This window comes from Empidonax traillii, unplaced genomic scaffold, assembly GCF_003031625.1.
Source record: "Empidonax traillii isolate 1590-97213 ecotype Southwest subspecies unplaced genomic scaffold, ASM303162v1 scaffold385:size1130455, whole genome shotgun sequence".
NCBI lineage: Eukaryota > Metazoa > Chordata > Aves > Passeriformes > Tyrannidae > Empidonax > Empidonax traillii.
The window spans coordinates 751,794-768,041 of NW_020955578.1; the positions used below are offsets into that span (position 1 = coordinate 751,794).

At 36.2% G+C, this 16,248-nt stretch overlaps 1 protein-coding gene across 9 annotated transcripts in view; it reads left to right on the forward strand.

The window, feature by feature from the left end:
* Positions 1 to 16,248, forward strand: part of CNOT2 (CCR4-NOT transcription complex subunit 2) — an 85,885-nt gene that overhangs the window by 48,131 nt on the left and 21,506 nt on the right. For 6 of the 9 annotated variants that reach the window (XM_027893248.1, XM_027893243.1, XM_027893242.1 and 3 more), the window contains 3 exons: positions 3,944 to 4,066; positions 5,338 to 5,385; positions 14,397 to 14,463. In XM_027893248.1, coding sequence (XP_027749049.1) covers positions 3,956 to 4,066; positions 5,338 to 5,385; positions 14,397 to 14,463 — 226 coding nt within the window. In that variant the 5' untranslated portion in view covers positions 3,944 to 3,955. Of the gene's footprint in view, positions 1 to 3,943; positions 4,067 to 5,337; positions 5,386 to 14,396; positions 14,464 to 16,248 lie in introns of those variants that run through there. The other 3 variants (XM_027893250.1, XM_027893247.1, XM_027893251.1) reach the window with 2 other exon arrangements.

A 16,248-nucleotide genomic window follows, 5' to 3' on the forward strand; every position in this document is an offset into this window, starting at 1 on the left:
TGCTAAAGGATGAGTTGACAGAAGTGCACCATTTTTACATTTTTAATGAATGGTTACAACTGCCAATGTGTCTTGTGCAACAGAGAACTGAGTTCCCACAGTAGAACAGGAAGAGTAGTTAGAGGATTAGGAGAGGTATCTGTATGACATTAAGCTGACTAGATGGGAATTCTTTGCTTAATAAAACTGCCATGCAACTAGCATACCACTTCTATGAGATTGTGTTGGCATATGTCTGTGTATTTGTATGTGAGGGACTTAAATACAGGAACTGATTTCTACCTTTATTCACCTCACCAATCTCGACTCTGTGAAGGTACAAAACCTCAGGTCACTGTTACTTTCCAAAGGGTTTAAAATGTATTTGGAGGTGCTCCATGAACTTTGCTGTATTTACTTTTGTAGCTGATTGGACAATGCTCTATCGGTTTATGAAAAAGGAGCTGCAGTCTTTGTGTATAAGGTTTCCTTGGTGGCTTCTTGTCCTAAGAAATAAGCAATAAAGTTCCATCTGTAGATCTTCCCACATTTGGCACAGACCCAGTTATTCTCACACCTTCTTATGAAGACTGCAACAGTGTTTTTTAAATTTCTGTGCATATGCTTGTAGCATGAGTGGCTAATGTGTATGTTAGTGAATACTGGAATAAGTTAATATGAATAGGAAGGTGCCTACTGCTAATTTGGCAGTCATATGACACTGTTATTGCATGAACCTGCTGTAATATAAAAGTCTGCATGGGGATAAGTGCAGATCCAGAAGTATTCCAGCTGTTTACAGTCACTGGTGATTACTGGGAAGTAGATAAATTGGCTGCTGATGTTAGCTTCAAAACGAGCAAAAAGTAAGCAACCTGGCTACAGCAGCTGCAACTCAAGTGTCTAATCCCAGTTCCTGCTCTTTCTGTTATTGGTCTTTAGCATCTTAACTCATTTTATTGTGCTGTTAGTTCTGTGACAGGGCTGGATAGCAGCACGAATTGTACCACCACATTTCTCTGTTGTGATCTGTGCTGTGGTTCGCCCTGAAAGAGTGGCACTTCTTTCTAGTGAAGAGGAATCCTGTTAGGGCTACAGGCAGTTGCCAGCATGCCCTCCAGTGCCTCTACCCCTTCCCTCAGAGGGAGTGTGGACAGCTTGAGCATTGCGTGCGACTGCTTCGCTTGGCAGCATCGAATGACACAAAATTGCTTACAAAAATGCTGCTGTGAAGAAGTGTCAGTCTCTGCAAAGAGTTTTTGAAGGTCTTCGAGGTAGCTGGGCACAGTGATGCAGCTGGGTCACAGGGCACCTGCAGATGTCCCCTGTTTCCTTGCAGCTTCAGTCTGCAGTGCACTGCTCTGCTCTCTGGAATTCATCAGGACAGTTCTGTTACGTGTCAGGTAGAAATATGGATTGCCAATAAAAATATAAATATTTAATCCATCTAATTATTAAAAGTTTTCCTAATTTCTTAATAGCCGTGCTCTTGTTGGATTTCATATTAATATCATTGCACTTCATCAGTCTTCAGGCCATAGTCTTGATTAGTTTTTTGGGCCACTCTCTTTTGTGATTATCAGTATAGAAAATAATCTTTTAGACAGTTTAAATTTAGTGGAGAGTTTAAAATATCTTTCAGCTTTTCAGCAGATAGATTTCATATTTGGGCATTTGGGCATACTAGCTTTCTTGCAGTGAGTATAAACATGTAGTTTGAAAGCTTTGACCCACTGATTCAGAAATAAGATCAAAATCTGCAGGGTCAAAGACAGAACTGTTCTTTTCCCCTTATATAGCTCCTGTATAACAGCTTAGGGTTAGGCAGGGCATTAGTACTTGCTTTCTATGACTATTCAATTTTGTTACTGTGATGATGTATCACCAGAGAGGGTTATGTGGCAAAAAAAAAAAAAAAAATCCTTATCCCACGTATTGTTAAAGGAGCATCAAAAAATTCTTTGGGGCTTGTGAGAAGCTGCCTTTTTGCTCTCAAAAACAGTAGTTGGTTGAGTCCCTCTCTTCATTGCTGGAGACAGCTTCACCAAAGCATTTCACTATCATTTTTACTGCCATTGAAGGCAACTGCTCATCTCTCTGCACTTTGCTCAGGCAGAGCAAAGGACAAGATAATCCCCTTAGCCTGTTAAATGCTCCATCCCATCTGGTAGGTGATAATTGCATTGTAGGGAGATTAACACAGTGGGATATGCTTACACTGTAATGAAAGCTTCACTGTAAGTGTGAAAGTCAGCTGAATGCATTCTAGCATTTTGGGACCTTACATTTTATACGTTTTTTGTGAATATCATGAAGCACAAGTTTCATCTGAAGAAGGTATGCAGTACTTTTACATGGCATCCTTCACATGTGTATAACAGGTTATAAATTTGTTTTGAAATATCAGTAGTCTGAAGATCTGAACCCCCCTTGTAGGAGTAGTAGAATAGACTTGTTTAGCTGAATCTTTTAGGTCTTTTCTGTGAGTATAGCTGTGTTAAATACATCCTAAGTGTTGACTTCACTTTTACTCAGAAGTCCTGCAATCATGGAGTTAAGTTGATACCAGAGTAGGAGTACTCATGTTATTTAAACACTGCCTACAAGTCTTCATCAGTAAAGGTGAAATTTGAATAAGCCACACTGTGAGGAATATCACAGTAATTTTGTGTCAGCAGGGATTAGAGGATTTCAGGCTGAAAGTAGCTTTTCTTGCAGCCAACCAGAATAAATGCTTTGAAACTTCAGTTTTAAACATGAGTCTAAGGTAGTGCAAACTGGCTCTTTAAAAAAAATGTTAAAAATCAACCTGTGTTTTTGTAAGTTCATCTAATGCTGTCCGTGGTGAAGATAGTAAATCTTAGGATTCAGAGCATTTCATAAGCTAACTGTAACTCAGCTTCCTTACCTTCCAAGATGATAAAGATCCATGTGAAGATAAATAGTGCAGTAGCTCAGAGTTGATTACCATCCTGTTGTTTGCACTCTCTGCAGTCTCCCCATATGGTACAAGAAACTGGGCAAGTTGCTCTGTGCTGACCAGTTTGTGCCATTTCGCTGGTTTGAACATTAACTTGTTAGGTTAAAACAGGGCTTGGTTAGCCCACACTGCGCTGTGATAGTGTTCCATTGTCAGATAGATTAAATAAGAGTCAGATATATAAATATGCACTGTGTGCAGTAGATGCTTTAGCAACATTATATGACCTTGCTGCAGGATTAAATTTTCTAATGAATTAAGGTTCTGTGACCAGCTGTGTGGTTGCTGTTTCTTTAGTTTCCAGTTCCTGACTTAGCAGCTCTGTCTTTGTGCGTGTCTGTGGCAGTAAGAGCAAAATAAAATCCAGGGTTTTTTTATGGGCTGTCTGCAGTAACTTTGCCAGTCTGTGATGAGGTTGTTGAGTGTGGTTAAGCTCAACCTTCTCTTACTTAATCATGGATCTGAGTAGGGTCAAGTAGAAAGCTGCTTTTCCGAAGTTGAGGTGATGAGACATGGAAGTGATTTCACAGATTTTTTTTCTTCTTTTCTATTTTTTTATGTTGTTGTTGTTATTTATTTTAAGGTAGCTGAGCTATGCCTTAATTTTCTTCTTTTAGAGTGAAAGAGGAAAACTAGAGAAACTTGCATATTCATTTTCCGACATTCTGTAATTTTAAATAAATTTGGTTGAAAGGTCATGGAACTCAAACAGACAACCAACCAATAAAAAAATACCCCTCCAAAAAATGAAACATGTCCCCTCTGCCCACCCCAGTTGTTTCTGGAATACAAGTTTCTGTCACATGAAAATCCCTCTTGAAAGAACCATTACATTGACAATGTACGGAAAGGATTTTTAGGAGGCATTTTCAAATATTTAAAAACATTTTTTTTTAACAATCCTTACATATATTTAAATATATATGGCAAGTATGTAGCAAACCAAATCATATATGGTATTTAACTGTTTTTCTTTTTATTTAGGTGACAAACAGCATGTTTGGTGCTTCAAGGAAGAAGTTTGTAGAGGGGGTTGATGGTGACTACCATGATGAGAACATGTACTACAGCCAATCGTCGATGTTCCCACATCGGTCAGAAAAAGATGTAAGTTGAATAAGCTTATTTTTTCTCCTCTCATTAGGGAGGTAGTTTCAAGTACATGAAATACATGTGAGGAAGGGCTTTGTCTAGCTTTAAGCTGTACATTACTATTTTCAGTGGAAAGTGCTTTAATTTTAGTGAATTTATATATGTAAACTTCAGCCATATGCTTGCCAACATTTCATTTTTTCATCTTGAAGACTTGTATTTGCAGTTTTAATTGGGTTATTGATTATACCTTGTGCTTACATGCTGTGTCTACAAGGTTTTTGTTGTGGTTTTGCATTTTACATCTTCAGCTGGTTTTAGTTTCTGAAAATGCCTTGTGCAGCTTGTTTGCTGAAGTTTTCTGAGTTAGGTGTTTCTCCCATTTGTAATGCCGCGAAGTTACGGAACTAATTTGTTCCCCTTGGAAATGCGGTATTGTATGTTAGAACTGTGTTGGCATTACTGAAGCTCTGCTTCTTACCAAAGATAAATAAATAAGGCAGTAATATATATTCACTTTCATATGGAGTGGCATTTAGAAATATGTAGAAGACTTGAAAGTGTGACTTGAAGTTCATGTCACCTGAAGGTCAGTAATATAATCTAATGACAGGCCTGCATTTAATATGTGTAGGCAACATACTCTTTTTAATGAAAAAAGAATATATCCCTTCAAACTTTCAAAAAGGTACAGTTGCTTCAAGACTGCCTCCAAGACTGTCCAGAAATGTCTTGATGGACTTTGACCTATATAAACATAAACATTTCCTATAGACTCTTAGCTAAATTTTAATCCATATTTTCAAAGTGAAGGAAATAGATTTAGAGTAGAAGACCTTTTAAAATGAAACCCCCAAAGAAGTGTAAATGCAGCTTTCCGATTCAGTTTCATAAATTAATTTGATGAGAAGTTTCAGGGGAACCAGCAAAGGATTACAATGTAGTGTGGTATAAAGAAGACTAAAAGGCTGCTCTGTTCTGTGTATGTTGATTACATATGTGCATGTACCACAGATGGAATATTTATAATGTTGAACATACATTCCTTTCTGTGTTCACTGAGAGGTGCAGCTAGCACTCTCAAAACCAGAAGACACTATTTCTTCAAAGTGATTCTTGGTCATTAAATCGGCACTTTTAAATTTGATGCGCTGAAGGAAAAAATGTTATGGTGCAGTAAGAAAAGTACAGTGAAGTGAATGCAGTACAGTGTACACAGTAAAAGCTGATGCTTGGTACATCATGTCCCAGCAAATGAGTGCTTTAGTTGCCTACTTTTTCTGTAGGCAGTGTTGCAGAAGTGGATCTTAGAATGGCACTTCAAGACAAGGAAGGTGGGTGTTCCAGACACCAGGACTGACAAATGAGAAATCCTGAAAGCTTGCGGGAGAACTGGCCAAAATGGGACATAGAAACTGCTGTAGTTGGCAGAAGAGCGATGTTATTCCGATAGGAAATAGAGCCCTGTAGTTTCACTATTGACCATGACAACTTTCTGAGATAATACTTACGAAATTTTAAACTGTTATATGCTACTGTAATTTTTTAAAAGTTGTTCAGAGTAAATTTATGGTGGTAATATTTGTGCACATTTGATCACTTAGATATAGCTAAATGTATATTTTATATTACATGTTCCATTTGCTGTTTCATTTAGTTCACAGTAAATAAGAAAGCTTGGAAAGGTTGTTATATTTTCTTTCCAACCAATTTTGCAAGTTTGAAAACCTTTTCCAGTTGAAAGTAACCATGTTTTCAAATAATCTTTCCACCAGAATTTTGCTAAAAGTGTTCTGTATTTGAGAACACGATAAATAGATTGACTCTGTTGTTTGGATAACAGTATTGACAGACTAAAATAAAATTGCTCAGAATTTTATCCAAGTAAACTAATAAAGACTAATGTTCAAAACCTGGATCCAGTTTTATGAACACCTGGGGGGAAAATTCCAGCATTCTAGATTTTGAAGCACTTTGAAGCTTTCTGTCTTCACATCTAATGTGGGGGTAAAATAAAGGTAGAATAAATATGAGGGAAAGGAGTGAATAGTTTTTATCTAAACAGGGTGCAGTTTTACTGTAATTTAAATTATTCCTCTTTTTTCATTTTCAGTTGAACAGAGGGAATGGTGAAATCCTCTTAAAACTTAGAGTAGAGTAAAGACTACTACTGCAAGCATATTTGTATAAACTTTAAAACCTGTTTTTCACTTTTACAGTAGGGTTTTTGGCCTTTTGAAGAGGCATTGTCTTCAGATGGGGTTTAGTGATGACTTGTGCACTGGTTTTAACTAATTTGTGTGCTTTTCAGCTTTCTACCTTGTTTTAACATAAAGGGTGGAAGTTTCCAAATTATAATAAGAAGTAGTTCTTCACTTACTAAGTGAAAAAAAAAAAATCTAGAACCTGTCTGAAAAATACGTGAAAAAGATATTTTATGCCTTTTAATAAACAATTTTCATAGCACTTAGGGGTGTGGTATTTTTTTTACTTTTTTGCTTTAGCTAATTTGAATTGTAAAATAATTTCCTTCATACAACTGTAAAGTGAACTAAGTGCTCTTTTAAACTTTAAAGACTTTTGCCAAGGGCAAAGACGTAACAACAAATAGTTTAGGACATATTACTTTGCTTTCAGAGCCTCAGTGTAACTAAAATTTGTCTTTTAACTTGCCTGTTCACTAGAGAATTCAGTTCCAGACAGGCAGGATTAATATGGTAGTTGAAATGGAAAAGTTGCATGTTACTCACATGCACAAGTGCTTCAAAGATTGTACTGATGCTGATTTTAGGCCCAAAATTATGGTTCGTTTGGTGAGATTACATTGCTCAAGCCATCGGATGCTTCCTTTTTACTAAATAAGTGGCTTTGCCTTGGATCATCACACACTTGCTTTGCTAAGTAGGGAAGTGGAACAGAATATGTCTGTGAATTTTTGTTGCACACTTGGTCAGTGCATGATAACCAGGTCAGTAGTCCTCTGGCAAAGAAATTAGGTATTTTATAGAACTTTCATCAGAATGCAAAACAGATTAAGAAAATAGTTTAACTTTCCGCTGGAAGCAAGTGTGGTCCTTGTAACGTAAATTGACAAGATGATGCACTGTGTTCCCACAAAATAATTGCAAATTATTATTAATATTATCATTATCATTATTATTATTGGCCAGTTTCAACAACTTCATTGAGCTGTCTGTGCACTCAGCAAAACAATTTTCAGGACATGGGTACATGTATTTTTATATGGATAGAGTAACAATAGTAGAACTCAGTAACTCCAGGTGTTCATATACTTTCGAATCTCTGGTCATCAGATGAGCAAAACAAAAATGACTGAGCTTGGAGAAAAGATTGGACCAATCCATTCTGAACTTCTTTGATTTCTCATATATGAGAATGTAATAAGGGCCGTACAAGATTTGACCAGTCTAGCCCAATCCACTGAGGATGCATACATGAGAATATGAGCTGCAGTCCTAAATCTGACAGTAGACAGACATGCCTTTTAATAAAGATCTATCCAGATGCTCAGGAAAAGTTGGATTTTTTTCAGTTAATGTTTTTTCCATATCTTGGCCCAGTGCTTTGCTGTTCATTTGCTTTCACGATTGGTCAGCAGATTGTAAAATGCTTGCAGTAACATAGTAGTAATATTTCTGATTTGCACTTTTAATTGGGACAAGTAAAATCTAGCCTGAAGATTAGATTGGCCTCATTGCAACTATTTGTCTAGTTCTCTAGCTCTAGGAAGTCTCAGATTTGGGTATTGAGTACAGTGAAATGAGTTGTTGATTCTGGGAGCCTTTTTTCCATAAGTTTCTTCCGTCCTGAGGTAGTAGAAGCATGTCTGCGATGGATCAGATTCAGATGTTCCTCTGTCATGAGGCAGTTTCATGAAGGCAGATGTCAGTGGTTTTGTCTTGTAATGGACACAGAGGTGATGGTAAAATGAAAGGTGGTCTGAGGTCTTTTGTTGTGATTCTATTAAACTGATTTATAGAACCTCTATTTAACTTTTACTGTATTTTGAAATACATGGCCTTAAAAAGAGGTGATATTTTACTAGATATTTAAAACCATGAAACAAGGCTTAACTTACCATCAGATTGAGATCCATAATCTTGCCAAATTTGGGAAACTGTTTGTATAAGAGTTTAATCAGTCTTCTGGAAACAGCCTTGGCTTTAGGTTTGCTGAACACCATGTTGTTCCAGATGCATTGTTGGCTTTTTAATACTACTATTTTAGGATTCTAAGGAAACCTATGGTATCTTATTTCCTGGCATTTGCCTTAGTCATTGCACAAGAGTTTGTTAGCTTAGTCATAATTTAACTTCAGATGCTTCACATGGAGTTGTAAGTATTTAAGAATTCCCACGAAACCCTCTTGAGTCAGGAGTAGTTGTAGCATTCACTCTAATGCTGGTTGGCTGAACAGAAGCATTGTACATTATTGTACCTTGGTAACAGTCTGAATAGTTTTGATCCATTTGTGGAAGGGGAAAAAAAGTAAACCTTATTTTAGGAAATAGATAGATTAATGTCTTTAATTATAAATAGCAAATTAATATTTTCACATGCATTGCTTTGCACATAAACATTCTTGTAAATTTGACTGAATAGTGGGCTGCTTTGCCCTGCTTGCTTTGTGAAAGACATGGCTTGGTCTTCTCTCTTTGAAGTGTGAGTTACAAAGCAAGAGAGTTGCTTTTTACCTTCCAGGAGAGTGATTAAACATTCCTTGCATCTATTAGTGAGTACACAATAAGTTTCTTTAAAAAACCAACCAAAACCACAAAAAAACCCCAACCCCAAACACAAAAAAAATCCAAACAAAAATCAAACAACAACCCCCACCAAAAATAAAAAAACCAAACAAAACCGAACAAACTTTAACTGAATAAAAATTGCAATGCCATTAGTAAAAATAGTTGGAAGGTCTTGCAGGGGATGAGATTAGAAACTATTTAAGGAACTTTTTTTTGTTTTAATGCAGTTCCCTTTCAGAGCCTATAGTCATTCTGCCTGCAACTTGCATTTTTGTAAGAAAGTTATACAGTATGATGAAAGAACAAAAAGTTTCAAATGCAAAACATACCTTTTATTGTCTCACCTATAACTTTGTACCTGAATGGATTTATCAAATAAAACAATACATCATAAACTAATTTTGCTTAGAGACGAAAGTGGGTTTTGATACTATTTCACACAGTTTGCAGGTAAATATCTGAATTTGAGTTAGTTCATAGCACTTTACAATTTGAAATTATGTCACAAGGAAATTAATTTTACTGTTGATGACTGTATATAATTTTCACTATGTTGAGTTTGTATTTAGTTTTTTTATAGAATAACTAAATGACTATGGTAGGTGTTCTTTTCTGTGCTTCATCTTCACTTCATCTAAAAGCTTTTTTTTACTACATCTCCACTTAACAGTGTAGTTTTTATATGTCAGCTTTAGCTTTTGAAGTGGTGTCTTGGACGAGATTAATTCCACGCATAAAATCATCTGCATTTTCTAGAATGGGGAGGTTATGGTTTCTTACCCAATAACTCAGTTCACTGAACATATTGTTTTGTAATATTGGTAGTTTACGGGCTCAGTGTGTGGATGTTTTGTTTGGGTGGTTTGTTTTTTGGGTTTCTTTTTGCAGATTGCTATTTATAAAATATTTACTTTGTTGTCCTAGTTCTTTATTGCTTTGGCATTTTTTATAACAACTTTCATCGAGTTTTCAGTAATCTTTTTGCTTATTAATACGCAATGTATCTACACAGGGAGAATTTGTTTTTTAAGTTTTACTTGGATAGCCGTGTTAACCTCATGTTAATAATGGCATTGTCATTCAAAAACAACATCTTGCTTCTAAGGTCTTGAGATATTGCTTCCATCAACAATGTGGTCCCACCTCCTTGGGATTCCTAAGTGCCACTGGAGGGAGAAGATCACAACCATAAATGATGAAATCTGAAAGACTGAATAAAATGTCGTTTATATTTCAGTATTGTATTTCATTTTATATTTTGCAAGTTATTTACATCAGTAATAATTTTCACTTGCAGATAATAACCTGCATTTATAAGGCTTTCAAAACTTCTTCATTGATTTATGATATTGAGATTTGGAAATATTGTCAGATATTTTCTTGCAACCTGGGAATTTTGTGAGCACTGTATTAAAAGGTGATTTAAAGAGGAGGACTAATAACACTACTAAAAAACTGGCAGACTCTAGAAAAATATGTAATTTTTTCTGTTATTTGTTGACTTGTTTTACTACTATTTTTTAGGTCAGTATAACACTTCCCTCTGAGGCTGTGGGTTGGATGTTGTTATTAAATAGTGCAGCACAGATGACAGGTACCAGAAATAAAGTAGCGCAAATTCAAAATGATGCTGATGTTTGCACCCGTGAGAAATTCATCGTGTATCAGGCCAGATATTACTCACAAACTTGCTCACAAAACTCCCGTTTTGCTTTTAGGCGTTGACTTTGTAGTGCTGGCTTGATGTATTTTAACTTCAACTTGCTTTGTGTTTAAGAAGCTAGCTTTAGGCTATAACTATATAATGTAGCAGCCTTCACAGAACTGTTGCTTTGCTGAGTTTTCTTGGTGCCACCCTGCCAAGATGTGTTACTGCAGCAGTGATGGTGATGGGCAGCTGTCCCCACGCTGAGTGGGGTCTTTACTTGGAAGAGGCAGGATGCTGCAGTGCAGGGGAAAGCAGGAGCCTGCTCATCCAGCTCTGCTGTTGGACTTCCCTCCCAACGCTTCCCTCTGCTTTCAGGGAGGCTGCAACCTGTGTTCACCACCCTCCCAAGGGGGCTGTAAAGTGCAGCAGTTTTTTCACAGTTCTAACAAATTTAAGCAGTTGCTGGTGCTTTTTTTTTCTGAGATTGTTGACACTCTTAAGTGAATTTATTGCAGTAAACCCATTAAGAGTTAAAGAAAACATTACAGTAAAATCTCATTCAGCACTTAGGAAATTGCCTGATAGCCCCTTACAGCTTTTTGATTTTTAGTATGGACCAGTCCGGAAAAACTGAGCCATCTTCTTGGATCATCACTTGGTTTGAGTTTAGATGCACAATGTTCCATTATCAGAACTGTGCTATGACTGTTTGAGACTTGTGAGTAAAATGATGTCCGTGTTTTAGTTGACTGTCGTCAACTCAGCCTTTCAGCCTGCCAGTACTGAGTGTTGGTCCTTCCCGTATACTGGCAGAGTAAAATGCATGTGTCGTGTTACACAAGGTCTTTTTTGCTCAGTTGTCTCCATGCCCTGTGGGAGATGCAAGTCTCTGTCTCCTAAAAACATGTACAGGGAAAACCAGTTGAAACAATCTGTCTAGTTCAGTCATACAAGATTGGAATAGATGCAGAAATCCCATGCTGCTTTACAGCTGGGTTTTGTAGCTGTTAACCACTGGCAAGTCAATTTATATTGTTACCACGATAATTCTGAGCATTTTTTCCCCTAAGATTTGGACATAATTGAGTGAAACTTAATAGGTTTTAACCACTAGAAGAGGCTTTAGTCACCTTAAGGCCTAGTCTGCTTTAGTTTTTATTAAGGTTATGACCTTTGTTGTAGACTAAAAGAAATTCAAGACTGACTTCCAGCCGTAGTTGCAAGTATGCTCTTGGAGAGTTCGTTATATTTTGTGTGGCAAGTAGTCCAGTCAGGTGAAATAATGATTGCAAAATGCCAGAAGGAATGTTTTTAGTACTACTAGCGCTGTACTTTTTGAGTCGTCGTTATCTTTGGTAGACCAAGTTCAAGTAAACTATGTTAGTGACTCAGAGGCTGTGAATGCAAATAAAGGTCCTGGTAGCATAGGTTAAGGTTTTGGCGAATTCGGTTGGTTTTTTGTTGTTGATATAAGTTATATGGAAATATGAGAAAAACAAGACAATTTTAATCTGTTCCTTACTTAGCTACGACAGAAAAAAGTGTTTAATAAACTAAAGAGGGTATAACTGAGATACCCATACACCATATTCCTTCTCTATGAGATCAGAGAAATGCTGCATTTAATTTGCCTGGAACAGATCCACAGGAATTGTTATTGATTTCTTCTTGAGGTTTGTTATCTTTGATGTTCTGAGTATATTATGACATTAAGACAAAGTTGTGAGGCTTAGCGAATTTAATGCTTGGCCTTTATTATGGTTTTCTATAAAGGTTTCTCTACAAGTCATTTTGCAATTAACTTTTCATGTAAAAGTAAATGGCACAATAGATGTGACCTACTTTGCAATGTTTCAAAAGAAAATCCTCTTTCTAATAAGCAGTATTTAATAAATATTATTTGCCATTCCTTTTAACTGAATTTTAAAAATCAAGTAGTACTCACTGTAGAAGAGGTGGGATTCATTTTCTCTCTTTCACATAATGCACTACCTCTAAGGGGTTTTCTAATTATTTTTATTACTCCGAAATAACATTACAAATGAAAGGTTTTTGTGCTGAGGTTTTGTACTGTCTTCTACGTACTACAGCACATGCCATCACAGCAATTTTTGAAGTCTCTGAGCAGCTGTTCTTAAGGGATCTTTTTTGGCTTAACTGCCTAATTAATCTATCCCAAAGTTAGTAGTACTTTTTGACTGATGTTTCTGTCTCGGTGTCTGGTTTGTTTGTTGTTTTTTTAATTTCTTTTTTAACTTGTGTGCCCTTATCACTGTCTCTGAAAGTATCTCATAACTTTTTGCTCTCATTTTTTTTCATAGAATTACAATTTGCCACACCTTGCAACATGTTTTAGGATTTTCAGCTTGTCAGACTTGAATATTGCTTTCTTTACCCTGAACATTTTACTTTACCTTCTTAAAACTACTGTATCAGCTTGTTTTATCCATGTTTAATCAATATGTTAGTTTGGGGGAAGAGTGCTTTTGAAATGTGTGTCCCAAGTGTTCCTACTTCAGCATGCTTTGGTTTGCATTGCAGAGGAATCTTTGTGTGAGTGAATTTGATTCCTTCTGGATGAAAACAGGTTGGAAGCAATGCTCCAGAAGCGCACCAGACATGTACCACTCACTAATGGTCATTCAGTGCATGGCATCAGGTGTTTTTGTCATGGCTAGCTCTAGTTAGAAATGCAGTAGCTATGTTAGCTCAGAACCAACTTGTTTGTTTTACAACGCGCTTGTATGAGTGCTGAGTTAGAGCCACTGGTAGTTTAATTTAAAGTGTTCTTTTTATTCCCAGCAAGTTCTTCACTAAGAAAGGAGATATCTGGTCTGGTTTGACGCATTTTATAGGTTTAGGGGTTTTTTCTGCAGAAAGTTTTTTTGTCCTGCTATTTCAAACCTCTTTTGTACACAAGTGTGGATGTTTGTTCCGGTAGTTGCTTACTCTCGAATGTGTGCATTTTTTTGGAAATATGTGTGAGTATAATATATAGGAGTATATATGAGTATAATATATATGAAAAATATGTTTGAGGAGATATTTCTGATACATTTTCTAATGGTCTGTAGTGATTACATACTGTAATTTTTTTCATGTTTCTGTATATATTAAATCATAAATACTTTGTGATTTACAGATATGAATGCTACTTTTGATGTTTAGTGAGTTACTCACATGTCTTGTTTCTCATTTTTACCGTCTGGATTTGGCCCAAGTATAGACAACTAGCAGATTCAGTTTATAAGGTTTAAGTTTTACATCTGTCTAGATGATACCAACAGAGCAATTTACAGTTTATCACAGTAAAAGTTATCTTGAAACGGATATTTTACTCTCAAGTTGAAAAAAGCATGAAATCACCTTATGTCTAAGAATCCAGACATTGCTTTCCATGAAACCACCTGAATTTTAATTCAGTCCAAGTTCAGACTACTTCACTAAACAAGCAGACATTTGCCCATGTGTGAGTAAGTACAAGTAGCATGTTCTGTGGTGAACTGGATGGATGGATTGGGTCGACTAATATCTCTTCTTGCTCGAAGGGACAATCAGCTATACCTAATGTTGATTAACTACTAATCTGTTCTTTAAAGATGTCCAGAAATTGATGTTCCAGTACTTGTCTGTTCTTAGGATCACGAAGCGTTTTTTTCCAAGTGTTCAGCTCACATATCCTCTTTCTCAAATGCAGTTATACTTCCCATTTCTGCAGAATAGTTTATTATTTTCCTCTTAGAGCATTGATGTGTAATATACAGGTGTTACTGTGCAGATATTTTGGGGGGTTTCTAAAAATTTTGGTGACTTTGAAGGAGTTTTCAGTTGTTTTGGTTTTCTTGGCATAACATACTGTTGCAAACTTTCAGAGAAAGATAGCAGAGTATCTTTATGTCTTTAATAGCCTTTTATTCTTACCTTTTAGATGCTGGCATCACCATCAACATCAGGTCAGCTGTCTCAGTTTGGGGCAAGTTTATACGGGCAACAAAGTAAGAATTCTTTTTATTGGTGATATGTTTATTTTATGCTAAATATGTTACAGTTGCACACTCTGGATAGAGAATATGCAGGTGGCTTTGTTTTCTGGTGATTGTAAAAATGACAGTATGTTCCCTTATGTGCAATTAGTTTAATTTCTTTAAAATATATTTTGCTTTTCTTAATATGCATTTTTGCAGTGTTTAGTGGGCAGAGTGTCATATATTGACACTGTATAGCTGTTAAATATCCAAATATAACCATGCTATAAAAAATGTCTGTGATTTAACCATGACTCTCTGAAAGAAAACCCAAAGAAAGTGACCTGGGCTAAAATGAGCCTAGTTCAGAAAAATATGTAAAGAATTGAAGGAAATTATACCTTAAATATAACTGATATTTCATGCTCTACTGGCGCACATTGAATCTTGTGTATGTGCTTGGCAACTTGCATTTGGCAAAGATTTGGCCAGTAAGATTATTGCCTTCTGCACCAATGTTTTTTTCTTTCCTGTACTTTGGAGATTTCATCTGTATCTGCCCATCTAATGGACACTGTTGCAATAGAAGACCCATAGAGCACCAGTCCCATGAATGCTAACTTAGGGCAAGTGTTGAGAACTGAAGCTCCTTGTGACTGAGAGGTGCATTCAGAATATCAGAGTTAGATACAATTCACAAGTAAAACTGGTTGTGAGCATCATCTCTCCTGTGTCACTGTATGGTTTTGAATGTTTTCAGCCGTTTTGTCAAGTGCTTCTGACTCAGATTCTTTGAAAAAGTGTCTTTAGAGTACTTTAGAGGGTCTGGACTTTTTGTCTGGACAAACTAAAAGCTTTGTTTGCTAGATGCATGGCCTTCCCAATTTCTTTCAGCTTTCTTCAAGTAGTTTCTTAAAAAATAGAGTGGGTTTTGGTTTTTGTTGGTTTCTTTTTTGTTGTAGGGTTTGCTTTCCTATCTCCGTGGCCATTGATGAGTGACCGTATAATATAAACTGGCGTTTGATTATGCTACTGAGATTTATATGAGCAGCTTCTAGCCAGTCTGAAAGTCATGTTTGGGTCTTGTCTTTTGAGTCCTGATTCTGGCACTATTGGATCTTTAAAACTTAATTGTCTACAGATACTAAAATAGTTTATTCATTCTGTTTGTCAGTTATTTGTTGTTTATTTTTAAGGTCAACTTTTTTCGTCAATTTCGTTACTCACAGAGTTGGTTGTGGTACCTGGGATTTAATCTCTAACACGGAGGCATACTTGGCTAAAAGCTTAAAAGATGTCAATTTCTAACAAATCTTGAGGAAAAGCATCAAGAAACTTCTGTGTTGAAGTCATGCTTATGATTAAAATAGTTCTAGGAAAAACAAAGCTGATAATGGCTATGCGCTTTTAATGATTGGTAGCTGTCAGTCATCAAACAAGATGTTATTTATAGCGTTAATGTAACTTAAACATAAAATTAGGAAGAAAATTGACCGTTTCATTGATCAGCCTCCAACATACAGATCTCTTGTCTCAGTTAGAAAACTGGAAAAAATAAGAAAAATGTAGGGCTTTTTTTCAGTGACTATTTCAACTGCCCCTCCTTGCCAGGAATATGGTTTTACTTTACTGTAACATCCCTAATCATTAAAAATTCTAGTTTGAAGAAAGCCAACAAGAAGAAATAACCATCAGTGTAAAACTGGCTTTGCTAAAACAAATGCTTGCACCAAATAACCTTGAATAATGGTTTTTTGGTGTGCTGTGTCTAGTTTAAAAATGTATGTATTTTTTCTCTACCATTTTATTTTTAAA